This window comes from Scophthalmus maximus, chromosome 17 (genome assembly GCF_022379125.1).
Source record: "Scophthalmus maximus strain ysfricsl-2021 chromosome 17, ASM2237912v1, whole genome shotgun sequence".
In the NCBI taxonomy this organism is placed as follows: domain Eukaryota; kingdom Metazoa; phylum Chordata; class Actinopteri; order Pleuronectiformes; family Scophthalmidae; genus Scophthalmus; species Scophthalmus maximus.
Window position 1 is genome coordinate 5,319,827 of NC_061531.1, and position 27,856 is coordinate 5,347,682.

Consider the following 27,856-nt stretch of genomic DNA (forward strand, 5'->3'; position numbering starts at 1 on the left):
TCACCCTGGTTTCATCACATCAGTCCTTGTAGTGGGCACAGATGAATTCTGTCACGTTCTAAAGGCCAAACTCATTAGTCACACTTCTCACGACCTTATGTTCAACTGTAGGACAGTTGAGTGAAATAACACTTCATACTGTCACATATTTTTCATATAGTCGAGGAAAGGTGTTCTCCAAAGAAATTGCTGCAAACACTGGTGTGGACTGCTTTGGCCATGGAAGGAGTATGGTAAAATATTAGAGTTGACAAGTAATAATGATTCATTAATTATTAAGGCAGAGCTGTGACACACTGAACTTTGTGACTGATTGATCAGGAAAGTCAGTTTCGCATTTAAACAGCATTAGTTGAAATGGGGTCAAACTCGCGTGTATTCAGGATTATTAACATCAGCAGAGACGAGGCCAGAAAGCAGAGTTTACCAGTACTGTCATTTGAATGAACATTTGAGGGCGCACATCGCCATCTAGTGGTGTAATGATGCAATTTGTTTTTATCATTTTCTTTTATGTTCTCTTTCTTGTTTTGTTCTGTGCTGTTTTTTTCCATGGATATTGTACAGCACTTTGTAAACTTGTTAAGATACATGCTACAGAATAAGGTTAATTTTTATTATTATTATTGATGATTATATATTACTCTACAGCTAGCTAAATGTCCTGAACTGCAAACTACAGATTCAGCACCAACGACAGTCTTGTACGGTGGCCAAGAAGGGTCAACACGAATGCAAAAGCCACAACAGAAGTAAACGACGGAAGTGAGCAGCGGTCCGACTCTATTATTGGTCCGGTGTTCCCGGGGACTTTTATTGCCGACGCACGCCCCCGAAAGTTTGAAGAAAACCGGGAGATTGAGGACTTTGAGAAGTAGGGTAAGTGAAACGTTTGTCGCTAGATAACTGATTCATCTCGCCATGTGACTGTCACAAGTGAGCAATGCTGTTCAATGTGTTTATATTGTCATATTTCTGTACTCAACTGCAATCTAACGTTAGCATTAACCTTGTCACTAACAAACGTCATTTGTGAAGACACCTTTTCAATCGGATGTAAAATTACAGTTGTAGTTTACGAATACAAACGGGATTTAATCTGTGTCCAGTGTAAAATGTATAAATGTCTCTGAAACACAAAACGTGTTCAACCACTTCACGAGAAAGCGTAACATTATTCAAGATTCTCTACTTGTGGCCACTGTGACGTGGTTCAGGATGCAGAGCACATTGATAAACAATACATTCATCTTATTGTTGTCCCTTTTCGGATCATGTTAGGTCAATAGAGGCCTACGTGCTATATACCATTCATGTTTAGTGGTGCCGGTGATTATTAAAGACCAGCCATGTTCTTTAGGGTGATCTAGCTTTTGAATTGGTGTTGTGGCTTTTGCATTCGTGTTGTGGCTTTTGAATTGGTGTTGTGGCTTTTGAATTGGTGTTGTGGCTTTTGAATTGGTGTTGTGGCTTTTGAATTGGTGTTGTGGCTTTTGAATTGGTGTTGTGGCTTTTGCATTCGTGTTGACCCTTCTCGGCCACCGTAGTACAGTCTTACTTTGACAGACTCTCTTTTTTGATCATGATTGGTATTATAATGATATGATAATGATTATCACTTTTAGATAGATGCAGATTATATAAAAGTATATGTTATTTCTTGCCCCACGACAATAGCATGATGCACCCTGGAGTCATTTTGAATTCAGCTATATTGTACATTTATAATTTCTTTGAAAAATACTGTTTAAGAGTATTTTTCCCCAGGTACACTGAATAAATTTCATAATTTTTAAAAGGCCGAGTTAAATTATTAAGGCCTAACATGAAATATCATACAAACAGTCTAAATTATTGATTATTATTTACCAACCTTTTTTGTTTTTAACAAAAAAGGCCAGTTTTAGAACTGTTCAAATTTTTATTGAGATTTGCAATATAGATTTTACATTTTGCTCCAAACTAAGCAAAAATATTCTTCACACAAATTTCCTAGTTTAATTAGGACAATATAGTATTTTAGGTGGCTGTGGCTTAGATGTATTTATTTAGATGAATGTACAATGGTTAATGTTGGGGTTCAGGCTTGGGCACAGCATCTTAAAGTGCTTTGGCATTGTCCTTTTTGTCAGTGGTGAATTGAGATGTACTGATACAGCTCTATTATTTCAAGATAATGGGGGGAGAGGGCAGAACCCAGAAGAACTGTTTCCTCTTTGAAATGACAGTAATCCTTAGATAGGGGATGTAAATGAAACTGAGCACAGCGGCGCCAATCATTTTGGTCGTGCCGAAACAAATTATTAAGATATTCTCATCTCAACTGTTAGTTTGTTTCAGACACTGACCTTGTAGAAAAAAATAACAATTTAAAGAGATAACCTTCTCCCGTCTGTGTTATAATTTTTCATAACAGTAACTGTGTGTGTGTGTGTGTGTGTGTGTGTGTGTGTGTGTGTGTGTGTGTGTGTGTGTGTGTGTGTGTGTGTGTGTGTGTGTGTGTGTGTGTGTGTGTGTGTGTGTGTGTGTGTGTGTGTGTGTGTGGTGACCCTCTCTGTCCTGCTCTTTCATTTGAGGAATTTCACAGGGGACATGTATCCTAAAAACCCATCAAGTAGCACCAGTTCACTACAGTGGATTCAAACAGTCTCACTCTCTCACACACACACACACGCACACATACACACACACCGTACCTCGCCGTACTTCCTTTTGGCAGAGAGGTGTCATGTGGTGTGTGGCATTATCAACATGATGCACAGCTTGTGCTCATTGCATTTTCCCCTGCAGAGGGCACACACTGTTCCACTGGGGAATACAACTCCAGCAAGTCCGAGGATTAGTCACTTTTAATGAGGTTATTACAAAGAGATATATACTCCATTGGGATCTGTATGCTGTTGGTTAATTGGCACATTATTTGTGCATCCTGGTTTATAGGACGGGTCTATCTGCTGAATTCAAATGACGAGTCTTGGGGTCATCTGTTCAATTGCTGTAAAGCTAAATAATTGGAAGGACTTAAATCCTCATAGCCCAACATGCATTTGTTTTAAATGTGGCCCATATAATGTTAAAATAAATTGTCCTGATACTTATTTACGTATAGGAGCATTTGAATTCCTCCCTTACAGCGATGGATTGGAAAGGGTGCGACTGAGCGACAGCTGTCTGAACGGGAGGGTGAAGACACTCGTCATGGTGCATCAGTAAATTGGCGGCTGACAGTGGTGGGAAGACATTCGATTGACACTGCCTGCTCGCACAACCAGAGGCGGTGGCCCGGTTTTCAGACACCAGCGCCGCAGTCAAATGTGGGGTTGATGAGTTTTGGACAAGGAGAAGAAATAAAATACATTATTCTTAGGCTCAAACAATGTTTAGATAGGACTGCATGTGGAGATACAGGTGGCAATATACAACGCGAGTGCTGCAACATAAGAATATGTAAGAGTAGAGGAAGTGAAACTATCTGTGGTACGCAGTGTCTGTTGCCAGAGCCTTGAAGTTTCTGACTCACGAAGCAGCCAAAGTCACATGCGGCTCCGCTCAGTCGAGGGTTAGGGTATTTCAGGGGAAGCCTTCTACAGTAGCATTTCTGAACAGGCATAGTTCTCAGAATTCAATCTTCCTTGATACAGGAAAAAAAAGGTAAAATCTTCTCTGTGTTACAAATGTTTGCATACATTATACATCGCACGTCAATATCCTTCCTGTCTATTAAAGCCGTGCAAAGTCCAGTGCACCTGCTGCTACGAGCATGTACATGAAAGATCAAAGTACCTGTGATTTGATTAAAAATGATATCTACATATTTTACTGCCACGGGTCAAGGTGGGATTACAAATTAGCATAATGCTGCTGTTGAGTAAATTTACAATAACCTGAGTCAACTGTAACCCCATGTCACATTTGAGAGTGTGCGAAAACTAGCTGCTAAGCAAGCAGGCGAGTTGAATCTGTTATCTACAAATTTAAAATAGTTCCCTGAAAGTAATCGGTGTGAAAATATTTAGACGAAATAAACAGTTAAAATAGTTTAAAGTAGCAAATCGACAATTAAAAGAAACACATAAATTGTTAAAATTGCTAGTTATAGGTGACATATAATCACCTGAGATAACTTAAGTTGGCTGAAAATAAATGGATGAACATCCAGCGTGTGCCGTTTCACGTCAACAAAACATAGAAAATCTAACTGTATGAACAATGTCCACTTAAGATAAGATATGCCTTTATTCGTCCCACAATGGGGAAATCTGAACATGGACTTTTAGGCTTTGCCACTTATCCATCAGAAGAGAAAAAAGAAGAGAAAAAATATAGTGCATCGTCTCAGTGTCAGCTGAAGAACTGCGACAGGCTCAGGGTGACATGTAGAAATGTTGTATTTATTGAGAAGGTAAAGAAAAGCGCAGAAACATCCATTTCATCAGGTTTACCATATATCAGACAAATCGGTTTCCCTTTTTTACCCCCCTCCCCCCCACAAAACATTTACATCTAACACTGCCCCGCTCTAGAAATACAATGACATGGTTATAAAAGGAACACCCACAGTGCGCCGACGATGAGCATGAGCAAACTACCAAAAAGCAACATTATCTGGTACGAACACTGCCTCTGCGGATTTTCTCTGGCAAACCATCCATTGTCGTCATTATCCCGGACACCTTGGGCTCAGGCCAGGAGTCTCTGCGAGTTACATTCAATGATTATCATGACTCTGCACAACTTTCTCCACTATTTCACATACCTCAAGACATGTAGACTGCACGGCACAGCGTCACAACAAGCAAGATCTGCATTAAACAGTTGACTAATGCACAGACTGAAGTCACCAGGATGACTAAAAAATAGTAGCAGGGTAGTGAAGTACTGGTCCAGGTATGTTTACAGTAATGTCATAAACAGTCCTCTAGTTAAAGTTTGATTCACGCAGAAATGCTAAAGCTGCTGCACGTTACATTTCCCACAGCTCATATCTTAATGTTGAGTGATGAGTTTTTCTTGAGCCATACAAAGCAATTAAGAAACCCACCTTGGATTAAGAAAAAATCCTCTTCTTAGCTGGCAATAAAACATTTGTGCAACCATCGTTTCATATCAATTGATCCAGAGTCTTATTGTCGAAGTCAGAGCCCTTGCAGAATTCAAATACAACTATATGATTCAATTTTGGGCATCTTTAATAGTAACCGTTTAGGTTGTTCAATCAAATAATTGATTACACGTATGTCAAGTCTATCCTATATGCCAAATAAAGTACTAATTCAAATCATAGATATTATATCTGAAATGTAATGATAATGATAATGGGCGATTGGGTTTGTGTGGTAAGGTTAATTACAGGAGCAAGCTTACCACTGCATTTCAAGAGATACATTTTGAATATTAGGATCTACAATGAACTTTAAATGCATTGCCATGTATCACTTCTCTCTACAGACCGCTGCCGCTCCCCTCCATGTCGTCGACCATGACCGAGCGTTTGCGCATGACGGAGTTCCCCTTCTTGCCACTCCTGGCCTGCAGGGGCAGCTTGGTCTGGCAGGGGGCCCGGTACTGGGGCAAGCCCGTCTTGGTGGTGTCCAGCTCCTCCGGGTCGTCCCGTTGGGCCCGGAGGGCAGCGATCACGTCCTTGTCGGACGGGCTGAGGGTCAGGCAGCCGCAGGGGCGCCCGCCATCGCCAGCCTCTCCCCCGTCCTCCGGATCATCCTCCACTGTCATGAACGCGTCGCCCCACAGGCTCTCGCAGAGGTCCCTGCCATGCTGGTACATCTACGTGCACACATGACACACACAGACAAAATATTGTTAGGCAGATGTGAAAATATGCTCTGAAGACAACTTAGCCAGTGGTGAAAGAAGTTCTCAGATTCTTAACCTACGTAGAGGTACAGTATAGCAATAACACAGTTGATAAACACTACTAAAAGTCCTGCCTTCAAAGCATTCCTTACACAGAATGGCACCTTTCAGTGTATGAAATAATGGGCCCCTAAAGACATTTTAACTAATATGCACAAGATAATAATTTGGGCATAAAAGTAATTCATGTGCAACAAGATAAAAACAAACCCTTTCAGGAGACCAGGGTCAAGGTTACAACTTTTTATCATTAGCACAAAGGGATCTGATGTGAGCCCCGGCATTGCTTTGCACAACTCCAACCTGGAAACACCTTTTAATCTGTAGTTATGCATCATGTTTCCTGAGTTCATCATATGTTTTAAATGTAAAATCGAAGTAACGAGTAGATAAAGCTGATAAATACAGGTAATGAAGTAAAAAAGTACAACACTTCCCTCAGAAATGTGGTGTTGTATGTACAGAGTAAGTATAGTGTATAAGTAGCAAAAACTGGAAATACTAATTAATGTAGACATATATAAAACATTTACCTGAACATGTACTTAGTTACTTTACATCAGTGATTATATCACAGGTAATGACGATGATCACATTTTAAGGAGCACAGCTTTCGTATAGCCCGTTGTTGCTTGTCCAAAAAAAAAGAAAAAAGAAAAATCCATTAAAAGAAGTGATTGTGGCCTTCAGGGCAGCGCCGGCCTGGAAAACAAACACCCTCTGCCAGGTGTCAGTGAGGTTTGCAGTTTAACTCTGCATCTCTCTCTCTCTAGTTCGCCTCATCTCCGCCAACCTTGAGAGCAAATTGCAAGATGTGACCTTGAAAAACTCTCACACCGCTATCTGAAAGATTTCATCTCTGCGCCGTCTTTGTGGTGCAGCGACAATTCCGTCAAGCTTCGCAGGGTGCGCGGACGGATCCAAACTAATCGCAAAAAGGTCACGTCCAGCGAACCTTTTGTGTTGCTATCTGGCGGCGGGAAATTCATTGCAGCGCTCGCCGCTCGGCCTTTATGAAGTTACACTTTGAAGGGAAAAAACTTAGACTACTGCTAACATCAGCTTGATGGTTTGTGGAGCGTGAAGAATTGCACTCCTCTCTAATAGGACGTGTGTGCGGATTACAGGGGATGTTGCATTACACTGCAAAAAGAAAACATTTAAGCTGTTTCATTGTAAATAGGCCTACCTACTTGGAAACCGTTGGGAATGCTAATTAGGGAAGATTCAGTAACACACGCACACACTGTGCTTTTCTGTTCATCAAACCCCCCCCCCCCCCGTGACTGTCTCAGTCATTAAGATGTGCTGCAGAGCTCCTACCGTAGCTCACTTTGTCGCCAAACCGCCTTCGAATATCTCCCCGCCGCATTTTCCCATCCCTCTCGCTTATTGCCGCTCACGTGCTGTTTGTTATATCTCCCTTATTCTCCTTGTTTTCTCTGTAGCGCACCCCCCCACCTCAACGTCTGCTTCCTTTCATCCTCCTGTCTGTTGGGGGGATTAAGCCCAAGTCTCGCATGGGAGCTCAGAGATGGGAAAAGCTGTAATGTATTTACAGGCTTCGAAGGACAAAGGAGATGACTGCAATTTCTCTCCACTACATATACTGTCTGTCTGATGCTTAGGTCTTATCACAACCACTCCATAACACACACACACACACACACACACTTGCTCTGTGTCCCCATAAAGACAAGTGGCCATAATGCATCTGTGCAAAAAGATTTAGGTCGCCATTTCGTCAGTTAAACATCCCCCCCCCCCCCCCCCCCCCCCCCCCCCCCCCCCCCGTGGTTTGCTGCCAGATCTAATTCAGTACAACCACAAGTGGCTTTTTAGGCGCACATGGTGTGATCGAATAAGTGCCAAACACAAATGTCCCGGGGCAGGAGCCGGTCCTTCCAATCCTCCGCTCGTCCAGATCTGCCCTTGTCCGTCTGAATAATAAGACATTACACCTGGTGTACAAAGACTGCTGGAAAGATAACTTCTTTTGTAAAAGCATTTCAGCAACAGTACACTTAAATACACTTTGAAATATTGCAAATGTATGATATATTGTGAGGAAGACGTCCAAACAAATATCGACAAAGTGTTGGGTATTTGGGTTGTGAGATGTGGAATTACTTCTGAAAAACATATGAAGTGGAAAAACAGAACTATTGTGGAAGGACATATAGACTTAACCTGTTATATTATATTTTGGGAAAAGTACTCACGCAAGTTCTTGGTGTAGTGAAATAACTATGAACTGGTAGGAAATCTAATGTACAAAATGAAGCCTGTGCAATGTATGTATTATACTGTAATTGACGGGCTTCGCGTTCCGGCGATGTTGTTTTGTAAAAAAACACACGGTTCAGTGAATCACATGACCGTTTCACCTTGCTCTGACCATTGATTCACCACATCTGATCCACCGACGCTGCTCGGGCGTTTTCCGTGCCAGCGCCTGGCACAGTCTCACAGACAACATGGCCACTCTTTGCAGATCTAACCTCATTCCCACAAAACCGGCAGCAGAAAGAGAGTGTCTAGTTCTGAGATTAATCAGACCTTGGCTTGCAAAGAATGATACCAATGAGTATAAAGAGAGAGTGAGACACAGAGTGCCAGAGAGATTTTTGCATGCTGTGTGTGTGTGTGTGTGTGTGTGTGTGTGTGTGTGTGTGTGTGTGTGTGTGTGTGTGTGTGTGTGTGTGTGTGTGTGTGTGTGTGTGTGTGTGTGTGTGTGTGTGTGTGTGTGTGTGTGTGTGTGTGTGTGTGTGTGTGTGTGTGTGTGTGTGTGTGTGTGTGTGTGTGTGTGTGTGTGTGCGCGCGTGTGTGCGTGCGTGCGCGCCTTTAAATGTATTCGCTTGTTTCTATGCAAATTGATATCTACTGCAGTCAGCATTTACAAATCTTTTTTCCTGCATCTTTGAATATGTATTCCACACACAAATACACCTACACGTTGTTTCTATCTACAAGGTGAACCTTTCAGGTTCTGGGAGAAACGGTTTCATGAGAATTTTTTTGTCTATTTTCCTAATCATAGCGAAACTTTCAGAGCAAAGCATTTGAAAGTTAGGCCGGAAAATTTTCCAATTCCGAGTTTGCGGGAGTCTGTCATGTGATGCCTAGAATTGTCTGTGCGTGTTTGCAGTTTTGCTTCCCCCCCAGTCTCAGACCACAAGGTGGGCCCCTGTGAAATCTCCCATCTCTGTCGGCTGAAGAGAAAACAAAATGAAGCTTTACTGCCGTGACCTCCAAAAGTGTTGCGAGAGGAAAGCACTCGTTTGCGGTCTCTCATAGAGAGGGGAGTTGTGTTTGAAATCCTGTGACTCATTTCTTTTGTATCAGAGAGCTGTGTAAAACCCTCGATTTGAGAGCTACTTAAATGTATTGGAGACATGCACGCATGCACACACACACACACACACACACACACACACACACACACACACAAACACACTCTCTCTCTCTCTCTCTCTCTCGCTCTATCTTAATTTTCCCTCTTACTACAAATCTGTCATCTCTGATAATCACCTCATATCCACCAGAGAGCCTTACTAGATGTCTGGTGTGTGTGTGTGTGTGTGTGTGTGTGTGTGTGTGTGTGTGTGTGTGTGTGTGTGTGTGTGTGTGTGTGTGTGTGTGTGTGTGTGTGTGTGTGTGTGTGTGTGTGTGTGTGTGTGTGTGTGTGTGTGTGTGTGTGTGTGTGTGTGTGTGTGAGAGAGAGAGAGAAAGATACAGAGAGACTGAAATAGAGAGAAAAAGAAAGGAAGAAAAAAGGTAAGGAAAGAAAATAATGCAAAGAAGGGAGAGAGACACAAGAGACACACTATCACATAGATAGATGGATGGATGGATGGATAGATAGATTTAGTGCCATGGCGTGTGGTGTGTGACAGTTAGTCCGCTGTTGGGCTCAGCTGCACACCAGCCCCTCGGCCACTCTACCTCCTTATATCACCCAGCTGGCCCCCTGCCCGCTGAAGCAGGACCAAAACCTTTTCATGCTTCAGCCCCTGCACTGTTAACCCCTTCGCTTACCGCGCGCTCTCTCGACGACCGGCATGCGGACTCTACGGTGACACAGTGTCCGACCCGCTGGCTGCAACATGCAGCTCAACTGTCAAAGCTCTGAGGTCAGTCAAAAGGGATTTGAACCTCAAACACCTCCTCTGCCGGACAGAAAGTCTTCCCTAAGGTGTGACTGTAGGCTGTTCAAACAGCACACCGCTTTTGTGTATTTGCTCATACTAAAAGAGCTGGTTATAGATAAATGCTGCACCCATTTTATGGAACGTCGATTGGACCTCAAAATCAAATGACAGAAGACAAATCAGCCCCCCACAAGGTCCCGGAATATGTACCCATCCAGATCGCAGCCTACCTGCTGGTACTGGACACAGGATCCAGTGCAGTTCTGTCCCCTGGGGTCTCTGGCCCAGTTACGAGCACACGTCAAGTCCATCCTGCAGGCGTCAAACCTGAGGGAAAAGGGATGTAATGTGAATCATCAGAATAAAACAAAAAACTGCTAAAAATTCACGAGATATTCCAGAGGAAACACGCTTTTAGTTTTGGAAAATAATGCCTCGTGTCCCGCACTGTTTGTCGAACAGTAACGTTCGAGAAACTCAATGTTGTGAAACCACAACGTATAATTAAAAAAAATACGTTTTAGATAAATGAGATATTCCATGTTGGTAAATGCGCTTCACAAGAGCAAATTCAAGTGTGGCATTGACTTGAAAATCACATTTTCCAAAAATGTCCAACTACTCCTTGAAATATGATATTGTTCATATATAAACATGAATCTTATATTTGATAACACTTTTATTACACTTGGTCATTTTCCTATTTTTATCAAGACAACATCCAGCATGAGTAGGCCCCAAAAGTTGTTGGGAATGTGAAGATCACTGCGTACATTCTGTATGAGTTGACAGCAGTTGTAGAGAAATCATCGGCCCTTCTACTACATTGTCCTGACATTGTCCGTCACTTCTCTTCAACATTACAACCACGAGGAGCTTCTCAAATTGCTGTCAATCGCAACTCGGGAGCCGCTGTTACACAAATCCGTAGCCTCCTTTATAATAGAAAACCACGGCCCAGGGTTGATTTACGTAACCTTGGTTTTATGTTTGTCATACACTCCCCCCCCCCCCCCCCCCCCCCCCGCTGTTTATTGGACACTCTGTCTCGGCGTGAACAGCTCTGTATGCCGCTTCGACAAAGGCCGGTAATCTCTCCTTTGACAGCCCTATAGGTGAAGCGGGGAACAGATGTAGTGGTTCTGATTTAGGCCTCGCTCAGCAGCGCGTTTGGCAGCCCTCACCAATCACGACAGAAGCTGTGGCAGAGCGGCACGGCCTGGATGTACGAGCGGCGATGGGGATGGGGCCAGCGCGCGGCATCCGGGGAGCAGCGGTAGAAGCACGACACGCGCTTCAGGAAGCCCTCGCACCTGAGGAGAGAGAGGGCGGCTGTTAGTTTTGACCAGTGACGTCCGTATTTAAACCTCCATTGACCCCGGGAGGACTGACTCCTCACAGTCAACAAGGCTGGACAGTGAGGTGACCTAGAAGTTGATATTGGAGTGTCGTGCTGTTTTAATGTATCTAATCTATTTTTAATGTTTGATTTCTATAGACCGCAAGCCTTTTTGTCTTTTTTTGGTCTATTTCTTCCAATTTTCTTTCTGGCAAATGCACAGGGTTATTTGATCAAATTGAACCAATCTAATTTAGCAAAAAGTATTTTTCTATTCTGGGGTTTGAATACTACTTGGGGCAGATACCAGCTGTTAACACAACAATAACACACTGAATTTTTTTTTTTTTTTTTTTTTTAATGATATGGTATTTTTTTTCCAGCTGCCTATTCACACGTCTTCCATACATAGAGCGACATCAGCAACACCTATTGTTTTTCTGGCCACCTAACAACTATAAGAACGATATTCACTCCTGTTGAGCAGCTCAATACTCCATATTCACAATTGACTCACTGTGTGCTATGCAGGTAGGCTAGTATGTTTTCATATGTTTTTGTACATTTTTTTTGCTGAAAACTGCTGCAGCGAAAAACACTACAAGAAAGTAAAGCTGCAGTAAAGCCGAGTAATGTGCTACAAGATCCGAGTACACCGGAGGGGAGCTCTGTCAGGTTAGGGTAAATTGCTTAGTAACAATGAATGTCCCCTTCCACTGTCAAATTGTGATTCATTTTTTAACATAAGAATATATACAGCTATTTATTAAGAGTCACTTTGAGGTGAAATGTGAAGAGTCTGGATCGGCAGGATGTCTACTGAGGGAGTGAGACTTACTCGGAGCTCAGAGGCCCACATTTGTCCCAGGGCTCGTTCTTGTTGCTGGCAGAGGGGACATGGGAGATGTCCTGGATGTCTTCGTCTGTGCAGCAGCTATCTGTCAGCAGCGAGGACAGGGAAACCTTTTTGAAACCAACCCCTGAGTCTGCACATTTAACTTCACATATTTTCAGCACGTGTCACCGCCGCGCCATTGCACAGGCAGCGTTGCGGGGCACAAACACGCACGATCACTCACTGTCTGCGTACAGCGCACAGTCCCTCAGGTGCGGCTCCGGGCCGGGCGCGGCCTTGTGCTTGCCGTCCTGAAGACACATCCCCTCGGCGCGGGCTCCGCCGACCAGCGCGGCCGCAAAGCATGCGCACACCAACAGCAGAGGGCGAGAGGTCACACCCATGTCTGCTGCCACGGAACGGCTCTGGGAAAGAGTTCAGCACGTTGGACAGCGGCGGACAGGTAATTCTCAAACACACTAATGAGAGACACAATGTGATAAAAATAAATAACCCACGCGAAAAAAAATCGAAACACTTTGGGCGCAAGAGCCACGATCAAGGTGGCTCCCACGCCTCCTGTCACCGTGCCATGTGAGCTATAGAGAGCACAAGCTGTTCACGCCCTCCGCATGTGGTGACCTAGTAGACGGGGTGAGCCTGATTAGGTGAGACTGAGATGGATGACATGCGTCGTTGTTTAATCTGACAAGCGGCTGTCTGATCTGTCACAAGTGGCCGCGTTCGGGCCCCCGGGGGCAGGTCCAAGGTGGCCGGGATCTTATACAACACACATGTTCTCATATATATATATACAATACAAGACTTTGGCACGTTAGTTCACTCCTACTTCCAGTTTTGAATATGACTAAATCATAAACCACATGATATAGGTATGGCTGTAGGCTACACATTCAGCAACCGTGAGCGTCGACCCCAGACTAAATTCTTATCACCGAGGCTGTTAGGCTGCCAAAAAACATATACCTAACACGTATATGTTACATCATATTAAAAATATGTTAACATAAAATACCGCTTAAACAGGTAAAAATCACACTGTTGTCTAAACAAACGTTAAAAAAATAAAATAAAAAGAATCAAACATATCAAGTCGTCTCCTGAGTTTACATTGACTTTAAGGGACTTTATGTTGATCTTCATGGCACGTTATGTCATCACATCCTCACTTAAGCCTGCTGGTTTTTTTGTTTGTTGTGATATTAATATTACATCCCTGCACTATTAACTCAGGACGATCAGCTGTTAATGTATCTGGTAAAAACAGTTAAGTCATCTATGCTGACGTTCTTTTTACCTGTCGTTGGAGTGAAAAAGATGCTCAGTCCGGATTAGTTCCCTCTGTCTCTCTGCCGCTCTGCTCTCTCCGTGTGTCTCGGCTGCGTGTTGCCGTGGAACCGGTTGGCTGTGGGATACAGTATGTGCTGCTCGGCGCTCCGGTCTCCTCCTCTCTCTGTCCCTCTGCTCTGCTCTGCTCTGCTCTGCTGCTCTCTCTCGCTGGGTACCGGCGGTGATCTCTGCTGCTCGGGTGCCGCCGCTCGCCACTTTGTCACCGGCTTATATGAAGGACATTTCGGTCCCTGCTACCACCAGACTGCTCACCCCTCCCTCTGCCCCCACGCTGGGAAGTCCTCTCCCTCTCTCTCTCTCTCTCTCTCTCCCTCTCTCTCTCTCTCTCTCTCTCTCTCTCGTGCACGTACACACACACACACACACACACATTGCTACGCACACAGAAAAGACGGAGCTCTCTCTCTCCTTGTTAATCTCCCAATGAGATGTTTACCAAATCCTCCTTGGTGACAGCCTCTCCTTCCACCCGTCAGAGCAGCAATGCTGCGGATGGAAACGCTGGGGGGGAAAAAACAACAACAACAACAACATCATCACAGTTCTTAACGTGACATAAAAGTATAATCTTTAAAATCTCATCAGGGATGTGTTGCCCTTGATTTTGGGAGGATCATACACAGGTTGGAGCTGAGTCACTCCTGTCCTCCCCCAGCTCTCTCTCTCTCTCTCTCTCACACACAGACACACACACACACACACTGAGGTCATGGATTTTTCCCCCCAGATGACAGGGTCAGAGGAGGGTATAGCTGAGATTTAATACTACATGATATGCTGAGGACAGGGAACACACATCTCTGCGGAACAAAACACCAGGCAAGAGTTCAGGTCAGCCTATTTTTCTGGACGCTGTGTTTTTGTTGGTGGGGGGGGGGGTTCTGCCACCAGCGTCAAAATACGATGACCTTTGGGGTCACCTGTGTTCAAACCAGCAGCTGTAATCTTGCCAGCGATGCTATGAAAAGGCGCAATCCCTGAAAGCACGATATCAATTCTTGTCCAATTGGTGGCAAATTATTTTAAACAATCACATTTGTCTGACGGCCGCCACTGACGTACGACATGTGGTCGTGATATATGGACACGTGAGTGTGAGCGGTTTCCGCCGTGTGTATTATTACTCCTGGCTGTTAATCTCACCTCCCCTTGGACCTGGTGCGCCAACCTAATCCCTGGCCGAGTGCATCCCTCTCTCTCTCTCTCTCTCTCTCTCTGCCCTCCCAAGGCTTCTGGCTGCAGAGGAGCAGATGGAGAGTGTCTTGTGGCCTAGATCCTTCTGCCTTAAACCAAGACTGTGAAATTGGTGACATGCCTTAGCCATGATTGGTGCTGGCAATGAAACCACGAAGGGACAGAAAGGGACCAGACGCATTTGGCCATCAAATAAACATGCAGATCGAGTGCAGATGAAGTGGCCTCGGCGCAGACTAAACTCAGCCTGGTGCTGTAGGAGCTGGAGGACGAAATGAGGGCCACCAGAGTGTTTCATAACCGCCGAGGGTCGTCACCACGGAGCACTTTATTTCTGGGGGACGAGTGCAGAGGAGCGAGAGGCAGACAAACAGCCCTCCTTCTGGTAATTAGAGGAGGAATAACGATATCCTTTGTGCGAGTGCTATTCAGGGGACCGAGAGCGGGAGGACAAAGCGGACCGTCCCTGCTCTCTGTGTACCCTTGTTGTCCATCTCATTTAACAGGGTTGGGTCACTGCTTGCATTCGGGGCCTTACAGGCTGGCCCTCAGCTGGCAAACAGTGTCAGCCATCCCTGTCGACTCACTAACTGACAGACATTCGTTTCCGCCATTTAGAGTTTCTTTGATTTGTGCCACTGACCTATTTCTCCGGGATTAAACAGACGCTTTAATCATCGTTGCGCGAAGTTTGGACGTACAAGGTGAGGGATGGAGAGCGTGTGTGCAAACTGTCCTCGCGACAGCAGCGCCGTGTGCTGCAGATCGATTCCATTACCAAGAGCAATTGTGCCTCAGGGGCAACTTCGCCGTTTCCAACAGGAGCAAAACAAAATAACAAATAGGATTACAAGCTGCTGTGATACTGATCTCATCAACACTTACATTTACAATAACCACTAAACTGCCAATCTACCTGGGTGCACGGATATTAAATTATTAGGTAAATGTAACTTGAAATTGGATGGGTAATGGATAAATGGTTGACATGGATATAAAAAAATACAAAAATGAAGCTGAAATATTTACCCAAAAGTAATGACGTAATGCATATGGTTAAGATATTCAAAGCTATTGGATTAATATTTGAAATTGTGAGATAGAGAGATTAACATCTGGAAATGTTAGATAAGAGTAATGGGTAAATGGTTGAAGCATCCAGTTTCTCTCACTCCCACAATGCAAACCAACTTAAACACTTAAAAATATCCACTTTTATGCAAATGATTGTGTTAAACCCATTGATAAGAACATAGTAGTAAGCTTGTGACAGTGCGTGTCACAAGCTGGTGTAGTGCGTGTTGAACGTGAGACTTCAGGATCTGCTTCTTAATCCCTCATCACAAGGAAATCCAATGCAGAGGATATCTGAGATTATATGTGGAAACACGAGAAACATCCTAAACCCATTAAATGCAATTTTGCCTTTCGTAAAACGATCCCACATTGGATCTGTCGGCTGAAGTTTATCTGACTTCGTAACATTCGGTGGTGAAAAGGAGCCACTCCTGAGTCTAGAAGCTCCTCTCAGAGAAACTCGCTGACCTTTGGGTCGACACAAATGCCACTGGTCAGATACAGAGTTGCTGGTGTTACAAATTAAGGTTTTTGCCGTGGAAGAAAGTATTAAATGTCACAGTGTCGCGGAGTCTGAGGTTTGCAGTTGGATAAGTGGGAAAAAAATGACTCCCATTCATGCTTTTTCTATTCAAAAATCATTCGCTACGCGAAACGAGGCCAAGGTTAGTAGCCAGTGTTCATGTCAGGCGTGTCTTTATTTTGTAATTTTGTATCAGCTACTGTTCTGAACCTTCTGTCCATATGCAACACAGGGGTTATGAAAAAACAACAACAAAAGTACAAAATACAAAATTCAATTCACACAAATACAGTTTTTGATCCAACATGGAATCAGCTCTGTAGACTGGAAACATGCATCTCCAGTCTACTGTCACACGGCATTGTATCAAAATTTGAAAGGCAAATTTATGACAAACCCTTTGAAAAAAAACATAGACAGATATCTATTTGTCAGTCATAGAGAAACTGAATGTCTTTGACTTCCATCCTGTCCGATGCAGTTTTAATAATGGCGTTGAATTATGTCACTGTCCTGGTTCATTAGTTGGCCGTTGAGCTGGCAGACACGTCCACACTTCAGTGAGCCTGTGATTTGTCGTTGGGAATCCTAAAAAGTAGAGAAGTAGTCCCAGTTCTCCACCATGTGGTCACATGGCAGCACTTCATGCCGAGTATTTATGTCTGTTCATGATTATTCATTCATGGCCGGGACTCCCAGTCAATGGAGAAGACTTACTTTGAGACCAGATTATATTGTCGTCTTGATTTAAAAAAAGAAAAGTGGAATAAATCTTGGCTGATCGCCTGAGCTGTTTTATTTCCACATACTGATCCAGCAGGAGATGAATTGAAGTGACGCATTTGAATTGAGGTCAATAATTTCTGTTCATTTCAGCCATGTACACCATTTGCTATCTGTATCTTCGATGAGGTCGTGGTTGCTAGTCGCCGCTTGGTCGCAATCTTCGCTCTTGCAGGTTTTTCCCAAAGTTCATAGTCATGGTGGTGACGGCGTAGCTGGACAAAATCATGATGGTGCTCGTCACAAACTGTGACGAGGCTCCCCGCTTCGCCATGAACCTCCACCCTCGCCTCTGCAAGTGGGCATCTGCCGCCTCCGCCGTCTGAGCGATGGGCTCCATTTCCCTGCAGCCCCGAACAGACCAGCTCCTTTCACTCCTGGAAGTGCCGATGAAAGGCCGATGTCAGTGTTTCCCTTCCGACCCTCGGGGTGGACTTCGTCCGTCTCGTTGTGAGCTCAGAACACAGCTGCTCACCTATTTCCAAACATGGCTCCTTATCTACTCGGCCTTGTTTGCCCACGTCAAATCCTCAGACTCAGCCGCGTGCCAGAGGACGTCAACGGCACCCGTGAAGGACGGGAGACGGACTGAACCAGGGCTCCTCCGTCTGCAGCACAACTCGTACTCGGACAGAAGTAAGTCAAGTCTGACCTCATTTGTTGTATTTCAGGACCAAGGTCAGCAGCAATCAGAGACTTAAGACTCGACATCTATCAGCACTACCTCATCACACCCCACCGCCCGCCTGTCAACAGTCCGTCAGAACAAACCTCACTGTGTTTGTTTCTCTTATAGACTTTATTTTAACTTGATATCTTGTTAAAAACTAGTTGAACTAATCTTTCTGGTGCACCGTAGAACTAGAACTTATAGAAGCTGAAAATACCATAAAGTCCAGTCTGTTTTAAATATGTAGCACCAAGTCCACCTGCCTCTACATGATCCACATTCAATTGTATGTATGGCAGCCATTCAAAGACAAACCACATATAAAGATCGCAGATACGTCCTCAAATCCACTTCAGAAAAATACAAAAGCTGACAGCATAAACAAGATGTTGATCCTAGTTCAGCCAGTAAACAAATAGACATGAATGTATGTATAATGTAAACAGCATTTAGTTAATTGTTTGTCAGGAATTGAAATCTTTGACCTGGAACTCTGTCCATAAATGGCAGTGGATCATCTTGTCATGTAGCTTTCACAACATATTTCCTTCAGAAATATCAACATTTATCCATGCCATTATTTTATAACAAAAAATGCAAAGTAATAATGTGAAATGCATAAAAAAACTGGGATGTTTTAGTTGGTTTCATTGGAAATACAGTCACAGATGTGAGTGACAGTTCTGATACTGATGTTATTGATTTTTCAAAGACAAACTTAAGCACAATACCAGTTGTGGACTCTGACCCCAACAATAGTTCTATTTGACCTGTGCTTGATTTTTAAAAAAAATTAACTATATTTAATTCATGTCAAATGTTTTATTTATCTGGTTTTAGAAATAATTCATGTTGATTAAAAATGTGAAGCGTGTGTAGAGAAAAGTGCAGTCAGTTGAAAAAAAACAACATGTTGTTGGAACACAACAGTGTGTGTGTGTGTGTGTGTGTCATCATTTTCAGGTGAAAATCAGTTTCTAGAAGAAGGCTGCCTCTCTTGTTTTTGCTCAGTGCATCTGCCATATCCCGATTATGGGCTTCTGAATAGAGGCTGTTTATCATACCTCATTTCCTCTGCTTGCATAAGAAGGAAATCACTTGCTAGACACAAAAAACAACACAGAACCCTGCGTATGTAGGAAGGATCTGTGAGTCGTGATCAGACTGGAGTCGTGACAATAACGAGGGGATGTAGGGAAACAAGACAAACAAGAGGCAAATGCTGACGCTTGAGCCGCGTGGGTGCACCTTGGGGCAGATGTATCACAGACGCCCAGACAGATTCATGTTTGCATCACAAGCACAGGCTCTGCAGCCGCAGATGGATGGCGGAAGAAAGTCCAGACATGCAGTCGTGTTTGTCCCATAACTTCTGAAACGACACCTCGGTGATAGCACATCGATAGAGACAAGACAAGTGGAGACAAAAGAGGACAAGTCTAACAAACTTGACCTTTTTTTTTTTTTGTCCACATGCAAGAAGAGGTCAGTGAAGGTAGCGTCAGTCGGAGCTCAAAGCTTGCAGCTCGATGCTGCTTTTTGGATGTTGTTGTGTACGATTGCAGGACTCCTATGCGTCATCGTAATAGGCTTAGCTGTGTGTTTGTGTGTGTGTGTGTGTGTGTGTGTGTGTGTGTGTGAGAGAGAGGGACTTAGGGGGGAACGGTTGGGTCTTTGCCAATGCTGCTTTGAATCTGCACCTGAGCAACCATTCACACACACACACACACACACACAGACTGAATATGAAAAAAAATATTTGCAGGCACTTTACCCTAATACAACAAAGTTCCTGTAATTTCATTCGTCTCATTTCTTCGCTCCCCAGTTTATCTCTCTATACCTCTACAGATCAACTGATACCGGAAATAGCAAATGCTCTCTCAGCGTCAGCGATGTTCACGTTGCCCCAACGCAAAGATACCATCTTAAAACAAAACCACTCACAAATCAGACTGCAAATGGGGGCTGCACAACCATATGGGTATTTTTTTTTTTTTTAATTGTGACCTTGAAAAACAAATATTTCCCATACATTTGATGATTCACCAATGGTTTCTTGGTTGAATCACACTGTATTTACAGAACAGGAACATTTAAGTCTCTGTTGGAGAGTTTAGGTCTAAACGACCATCTGTCACAGCGATAACTCGAACTGTTTTAATCCAATTGGTTTAGAGGGTCAAGACCTGCCCTATAGATTATTGTTTTTTCTTTTTTTAAATCCATCAAAGGTCAAGGTCACAGCATGGGATCATTTGGCCCTGATGATAATGCCTGGCAAAGAGATTGACAGTGCAAATTACATACATAAACACCTGAAATGGTCTTTAACTCAGTTGTAATCTGTATCAATAAATATTTACACTCGGCTTTCTACATGGATATTGTTAACTATACCAACAATAACAAAAAAAAGATACATTTTGCCGATCAGGTCATACAATCTGAATCCTCAAACAATAAAATGAACTCATGCTTACAAGTTGAAACTTTTGATACTTAAACATTTTAACAATTGGCACATATTGAATATTATTTTTGACGTCTCTCTGGGTGAATTTTTTGTCTCTGCATGTTTCCACTTGCCATATTGTTCACAATGACAACATCTACTATGATTGTACATTTTGATGACGTTATTTTCCTATTACATGTTTGGATGCGTTGACCTTTTGTGCATGGGCTCGTGAATGTGGCATGTGTGTCCTGTGTCCGTCTGTTTAATGTGCATTTGTCCATTTGTGCCTTGGCAGGAAATGAATGGACCAATCCTCTTACCGGGTCCATTCGTCAGGTGCGGCGGCGTGTGATGCAGAGCCGAGGAGGGTTTAAGCTTTGTCCTGCGGGGGCCGGGCCTCCGGGCTGCCAGCGGGAGATCTGCCTCCTGTTTTTAGAACGAGGCCCTATGGGCGGCCATCGTGATTACCTCTAATTCTGCTGTCTAGCCTTCTAATTGGTGACGTCAGTCCGTGGGTGTGTGCGTAATTGAAGACTGGGGCACAAAGACAGGAAGCAGGAAGGCAAAGAGTGATGCCGAGAGGAAAACAAAGAATGAGCTGGAAACATTTTCTGCGCACATGTTCCACATTATCGGAAGAAAGGCAGAAAAAAAAATGTCAGCCCTCTCTTTTTTCTTCTCTTCTAACAAGACAAATACTTCTGACTGAAGACTATTTACCACACTGACGTTTAGTGTGTGTGCGCGTGTGTGTGTGTGTGTGTTTAATACTGGCCTTGCGGTGACCCTGCGCTCATCTAACAGATCAAGTGGTGCCTCCAGTGCTCACTCTAATCTATCTGATGCGGGGAATGATGTGTACTTTTGAGTGATGTGTGAGAACAGAACAAACCACTGCTCTGACATCCTCTTGGCTAAGATGCGGAGGTTTCCCCCTCCCGAGGGATCAGTCAAGCACAAACCAAATCGACCAGGAAACAACGTCGACCTAAATCATTTTGTAATGCAGATCTTCCCTTGTGATATTTCAACACAAGGCTGGCTTTTTCCTGCTATAGGTGAAAGATCATTTGTCATATTTGAGGATGAAATACAATTGATGACATTAATTAAGAAATTAATTCATGCTGATCTTTGCAGGCACCCAAAGCAACGTACAGTGCCGTTACAGTGTCTCTGCTGCACTGCCACATCTCACCACAAGGAGTCGCACTGGGGATTTATAGTGATGAGGAGAGGAGAAATTATCTTCAGGAAATCACTGAGCTTCACATTATCCATGCGTCTTTAATATTGTCGGGAGCACTGGGATGACATATGACAAACAACAACGGTCAAAGCCAGACTGCAGATGGGACAACAAAAATGATTATAATTTTTACCAGAGCCACCATGAGCCCATGATTCCTGGCAAGACACCAGGAAGCCTGTTTGCTCCAGACAGCTCTGTCTGTTTCCTTGTTGTACAGTAGTGATGCTAGAGGTCTCTCTGTGGGTTCACATGTTCATTCACACACGCTGAGGCTCGTTCTTGACAAGAAGCCTCAGTTGTTGTGAAAAGTGCCTGCTGGTGTTGATTTCACGCTCCACATTTAAGACGGGCTGTGACCAATGAAATGACAGAGGCTGGAAAAGGCGAATCAGTACTCGCTGAACTTGTTTCACGACGATGTTAATGTCTGAGAATATAATTTTTTTTCCTTTATAAAAAACCTTTATTGACAAGACAGCATTTCTGTAAGGGGGGGGTAGAGTGTGGGGAGGACACACAACAGGGGGTCGGGGTCGGAAACTCCTTTCAGTGTTAAATCAATGCACAGGTGCGAATAGGGCTTGGAGATAAGACTGGTCACTTAGTTGAAGTCAAGAGCTTTCAGTCGCTCAGCGCCCCACCTCTGGAACTCTCTGCCTCACTACATCCAACACTCCACTTCCATTACCACTTTCAAATCTCACCTGAAAACCCATCTTTTCAGACAGGCCTACTCCCTTTAATTTCATTTGCTTTGACTGGAACGACCCCACCCTTTCTCTTGTTTTTATTATTATTAGTATTATTATGTTGTTTTATTGCCTGCTTTTATGACTGCTTGTTGGATGGACTGAGTGTTTTTATTTTTGATTTTGTAAGGTGACCTTGAGTGTTGAGAAAGGCGCCTATAAATAAAATTATTTATTATTATTATTATAATTAAGTGTTAGATTGAAGGTTATTATGTTTCTGAATAGAAACTTAAATCCCAACTGAAAACTACACAGCTATAGGCCACATATGGGTTGAATACCTAGTGACAGTGTCTGTCTGCTCTAGTGTTTTACAGTATATGTTTCAAAAAACACATATACATTATTTCTGTCTGATAAATGTCCAGGTCTTTCAAACTCCAAACACCCCCAGTGTGTAACGCAGACTTAGAGTTATGAAATTCAAGTTTCAAATCTGTGATAACCCTGATGACATCACTGTGATCATCATCATCCTAAACTTTCCATGGGTATAATGGGTAAAGTTCCACTTTAATGCAACTCGAGGCACGTTACAAAGGGTGAGAGAGATGAGATAGCAGCCTGGATTGCTGCAACAATTGTGATTATTAATAATAATAATTAGTATAGTAATGACGATGAGAGACACAGTGACTGAGGTGACAAAAAGCAACAAGCGAACCATAACTAACAGTTACCGTAGATGTGTGTGTGTGTGTGTGTGTGTGTGTGTGTGTGTGTGTGTGTGTGTGTGTGTGTGTGTGTGTGTGTGTGTGTGTGTGTGTGTGTGTGTGTGTGTGTGTGTGTGTGTGTGTGTGTGTGTGTGTGTGTGTGTGTGTGTATTGTTTTATTTGTTTTTCCTGGTCAGGGTCATGGGCCTGGAAACAAACTTTTCACCATGTCAACTTTACCAGAATCAAGGACATTTGATTCAACTTTGTCTGTTATGTGTTGTTCTCTTCTGTCACGTCGGGTATCCTGTTCAGTTCCGCCTGTGATTTTTCCTGTGAAGGGTCTGTTTTCTTTTTCCCCCCTCATTAGACCAAGCTTTGTTCCTGCATCCTGCATTTGGGTCCTGTTTCATCGCCACACCCTGGCACACGCTCGCTTTCAACTTGGCAATCTTTGTTCAACTGATGTGTTTCCGGAACATTTTACCATCCACTAAAAACGAACTTTTAAAGGGATAGTTCAGGGATTTTGAAATGGGGTTGTATGAGCTACTTATGCATAGTTAATATGTTACCTCATGGAGATGGTGATCGGCGATTTGGCGCAGTAATACATGGCCGAAGTATACGCTTGAAAAAAAAGAGCAAACTTAAACGGATGTCTGGCGGAAAAGGAACGGCCTTCAGCGTACAATTCCCCTCCGAACTCCGTTAAATGACATCGCTGATCTCCATCTCCACAAGGTTACATATTAACGATGCATAAGTGACTCATACACTTGAGTCCACTTCAAAATCCCTGGACTATCCCTTTAAAACGTTGGAGATTTGCACATCACAGCAGGGAAGGGACTAATGTAAGTGCTGTTTCGGGTTTCATTTGTGTAACAGGACACAAGTGGATGAGAAATTGAAGTCAGTGTGCGTCTGAGCACTAATCCTTATATTAAGGGGGGGGATCTTGTTTTTGGAAAAATTAACAGGATGAAAAAAAAAGTGCAGAAGACATCTCCCTAATTTCATAATAAAGCTGACCAGCTTTTAAGATAACTGTGAGCATTAATATTTTGGGGGGTTTGTCCTTGAGGTCTGTAAGCCCACGAACAGAAGAGCATCGCCTCTTGTTCCGAACAAAACTGAGCAGCTGTTACTCTCCAAACTCAAAGGGATTACAGAGTCATTACATAAGAGGCTGTGAAAGCAGCAGCGTTTTTTTTTCTTCTTTCTTTCTGTATTTCAGGAGCCGCTGAGCACCAGCAGCGACAGCGGCGGCGGCATCGTGTAACTCGATGAAGTGAGTCTGCCCGTCCAGACTTCCTTTTCACAGCGAGCTCGGCTCGGACGATGGCGATGCCGCAGAAATCAATAGCCTCTCCTGCCTGCAAACGTGTCCACCGGCTCCCCTGCAGCACAGGCAGCGCTCGGGGGGACGGGGACGCGACGGAGCCGAGAGAGGAAGGAAGGCAACAAGGCCTTGTGTGTGTGTGTGTGTGTGTGTGAGAGCGAGGGACCTGACAGTGGTGAGAGAGTTGTCAGGGGTCAGCACGCAGCAGCACAAAGGGGCCACAGAACAAAGGCCTGCCATTGGAAACTGAGACGATCCGTCCGTCCGACTGCCAGACAGATGGCCAAGTGTCAGCCTGCTCACAGGAGCTCTTTTCTGACTCCGTTTGTGTACCTGCGAATGCTTTCTGCCGCGGCAGGGCAAATGTTTTCACCAACCTACCTGTCTGTTACAAATACGCTGCAAATTTGCAGCATAATGTGTTTGTTTTTCTTCATTTGTATTCATCTGTCCTTGTTTCTTGGCTTCTTTCTTTGTGTCTCATAGGAGTCTACAGCCATGCTGGCGGATCTGTGAGCCTGTGCTTAAGGCGGACATACACAAACCTTCTGGCCTAAACTTGTCATTATGATGCTAAAACTGATTGCACAGTGTAATGGCGATAGGAAAAGACTACACCATCCGCGCTTATATCGGTCCCCTAGAAGATTTTCTTCCACCATGTTATCCTCTTTGCCGCCGGGGCGCGTTTTTTTTCTCGTTTTTTTTGCGGAATAATTATGACTCGATTTACGGCCCAAAAGGAACTGCGGCATCCGTTGCATATCCAAAACAAAGAAGAGGCGAAGAAAGAGTGATAGAAAAAAATAGTTCACATCTGTTTTCTCCAAAGTGGTGTTGACAACTTCCGGAGGAACACCAGGCCAACATGCACACAGTGGCAATGCAATAGCATGGAGCTGTTAAGTAATGTCCACCATATTAGTTTACACGTGTTACACGGCTAACATTTACACATCTGTCAGCAATGTCGACAATAATCAATACTACTCCCGTGGTTGTTGAGGTGTCTCAGTCTGGGACAGAGCTGTGGACCAACACACGGAACATTTCCAGAAGGAGGCCACTGTAGCTGAAAAGGCTCACAGTTGGTTTCTCTGTTGACCTAAAGGTTGCTCAAAGAATGAAATTAAGATTAAATTAAATTAAATTGTGAGTCCGTCAAGCCATTAAGACGATTGCAGGCAGCTTTTACTTTAAAGAAAAAAAAGTTTGTCGGTGCTCTGAACACAGACAAGGCTCTGAACAGGCCACCCGCTGCCTTCCTGGCCATTTCCTCTCAGATGGGTGAGTGGGGGACGAGTTTGGACGCAGTGTGGCAGAGCGCCTGCCTGCTGCGTCTGGCGCCGGCGAAGTCGTACATAGCTGTGTGGGCAGCTTGCACCATATGTCACATGAAAACAGTGCAAAAGTCCTGATTCCCCGCACAGGCATTACGCAATGACTTTGCCAAATGGCAACCCGCCTGTCAGTCATGGCACTGAAAACATTGTGTTGCCCAGTGTGACCCGACGAAGGCCAACGCACAGTTTTTCTTTGTTTACTTGTCTTTTTCTGGCCTCAGGTGGTGGGTTGTGTTGAATCTATCTATCTATCTGTCTGTCTGTCTGTCTGTCTGTCTGTCTGTCTGTCTATCTATCTATCTATCTATCTATCTATCTATCTATCTATCTATCTATCTATCTATCTATCTATCTATCTATCTATCTATCTATCTATCTATCTATCTGTCTGTCTGTCTGTCTGTCTGTCTGTCTGTCTGTCTGTCTGTCTGTCTGTCTATCCTTCTCTCTCTCTCTCTCTCTCTCTATCTATCTATCTTTCTATCTATCCATTCATCCATCCATCCATCTATCTTTTCAGACATGTTGATTGACAGTGCAGATACATTTATTCTACACACAATAACCATGTGTATTGTATTGTGGATGACATATTAATCTGGTCCGGTATGAACTGGACACCTGCGCCAAAACATAACATGTGTGTGTGTGTGTGTGTGTGTGTGTGTGTGTGTGTGTGTGTGTGTTACTTTGACCAAACAAATACGTATTTTTAAATCTTGCTCACCAAGAAGACGAGAAAACTGAACTTATAAATATATTTTGCTTATCTATTAGACAGAATTACCAAACTAACGGATTAACCTGCTGTAAGGTTCCTTATTTTGGAAAATACGCTTATTGTTAAATGATACACTCTTACACAAATAGTGACCCTAAATGCATGATGTAAATCATTTTCTTCTTGTTAAAACGGCTTGATAAACTCTGAAATGAGGTTTGAGTTTTGACCCGGGTTGATTTTTTCTATACGGTTAGTATAAATACCACTGACATCTAGTGTATAATAAATGTCACTTCCCCCCACACTGTCTGTCGACAGAAGCCTCTGTAACCGTGCACGGTGTGTGTGCGTGTGTGCGGATGGGTTGTATGTATCTCCTCCAGGTCCAGGACTGGATGTTCCTCCATCCATCTGAGCTGAGCCTCTCCGCCGTGCGCGCAGGAGGAGGAGGGGCGACAGGGAAAACCCAGGAAGGGGTTACAAAATATCGCGTCAGCGCCTTCTCTCCGATTCTCGGGATACGGAGGCGCAGGGGGGGCGACGACCGAGCGAGTGGAACGGACGGCCGGGAGTTTCAACTTGGTTCTGCAGAAAACAAAGGACGTGTTCTTCTTACTCACGGTGATGTTGACGGGACCGGACGGCCTCCTCCTCCTCCTCCTCCTCCTCCTCCAGCATCATCAGCATCATCATCAGCATCATCAGAGATCTCAGCCCGACCGAGGTGCTCAAGGGTGAAGACGCGCCTCCGAGCGGCAGAGAGTCAAAGCTCTCGTCCGGTTGTTGTGATCCGTGAACGCGCCGCCCATCATAACCCAATTTTGGGGTGGAAGCTCGCCTTCTTTCCTTCGGGAGGTTTGTCGGGAGAACTTTGCTTTTTCGCGCGTCCGATCGGCTGCATCCTATACGGGGACAGTGCGAGTGTGTTTGCGGGGACCAGTCGGGGCCTGCACACGCTCGGCCGCTGCGCGTCGGAGCGCACGGACCTCTGGCCAAAGAAATGTCAAGGATGCTCCGCGGAGGAGCGCAGACCGCGGAGGCTGCGGCGGCGTGACTGTCAACGCCGACGCGCAGGACACGGGTCGGAGAGAGACAACCCCTTGAACCGCTTGACATGTGTGCGTTTCCGTGGGCTTCTTCGACGTGACACCGGACCCTCCCTCTCTCCGAGTGTGCGCAAGGACGCAGCCGCCGCCGCTGCCGTGCGGGTCGGGTGTGTGCCGGTGGATGCCGCAGCCCCGCTGGGTCACAACAGACCGCAAAGACTGACGGGTGAAGAGACACCGTGTTGGAGAGGGGGGGGAACCCCCTTGCCGGCAGCCCCGCCGCCCCTCGTCACGCCATGGATGACTCGGGGATCATCCGGCGCCGGAGGCTGCAGGTGAGGGTTGACCGACGCTGCGGACGCGAGCATCGCCCTCCCGCGACGTGCTCCGCGTTCTGCTCGAGCATCCGTACTTGTTCTCACCCAGTTGGTCATTGTAACGACAAGTGGCTGTAGATTCCTCAGTT

The 27,856-nt window shown here is 44.5% G+C and overlaps 2 protein-coding genes across 4 annotated transcripts in view; one reads left to right on the forward strand and one right to left on the reverse strand.

Annotated features, from left to right (window-relative positions):
• Nucleotides 1-4,370: 4,370 nt before the first annotated feature.
• On the reverse strand, nt 4,371-13,810 carry rtbdn (retbindin). Of its 2 annotated transcripts, XM_035614827.2 has the most exons (6): nt 13,515-13,810; nt 12,441-12,621; nt 12,200-12,299; nt 11,207-11,335; nt 10,253-10,349; nt 4,371-5,781 (listed from the first exon to the last, which is right to left on the reverse strand). In XM_035614827.2, exons 2-6 carry the CDS (start codon nt 12,598-12,600, stop codon nt 5,443-5,445), a joined length of 825 nt encoding a protein of 274 aa, XP_035470720.1. In that variant the 5' UTR covers nt 12,601-12,621; nt 13,515-13,810; the 3' UTR covers nt 4,371-5,442. The 2 variants fall into 2 exon arrangements, with proteins under 2 accessions (XP_035470720.1, XP_047184291.1); XM_047328335.1 differs by lacking the exon at nt 13,515-13,810 and having other exon boundaries at nt 12,441-12,637.
• Nucleotides 13,811-26,738: 12,928 nt separating this feature from the next.
• The window catches only part of LOC118288547 (microtubule-associated serine/threonine-protein kinase 1), a 38,515-nt gene continuing 37,397 nt past the window's right edge, over nt 26,739-27,856 (forward strand). For both annotated transcript variants that reach the window (XM_035614777.2, XM_035614778.2), the window contains exon 1: nt 26,739-27,725. In XM_035614777.2, coding sequence (XP_035470670.2) covers nt 27,687-27,725 — 39 coding nt within the window. In that variant the 5' untranslated portion in view covers nt 26,739-27,686. The remainder of the gene's footprint in view (nt 27,726-27,856) is intronic.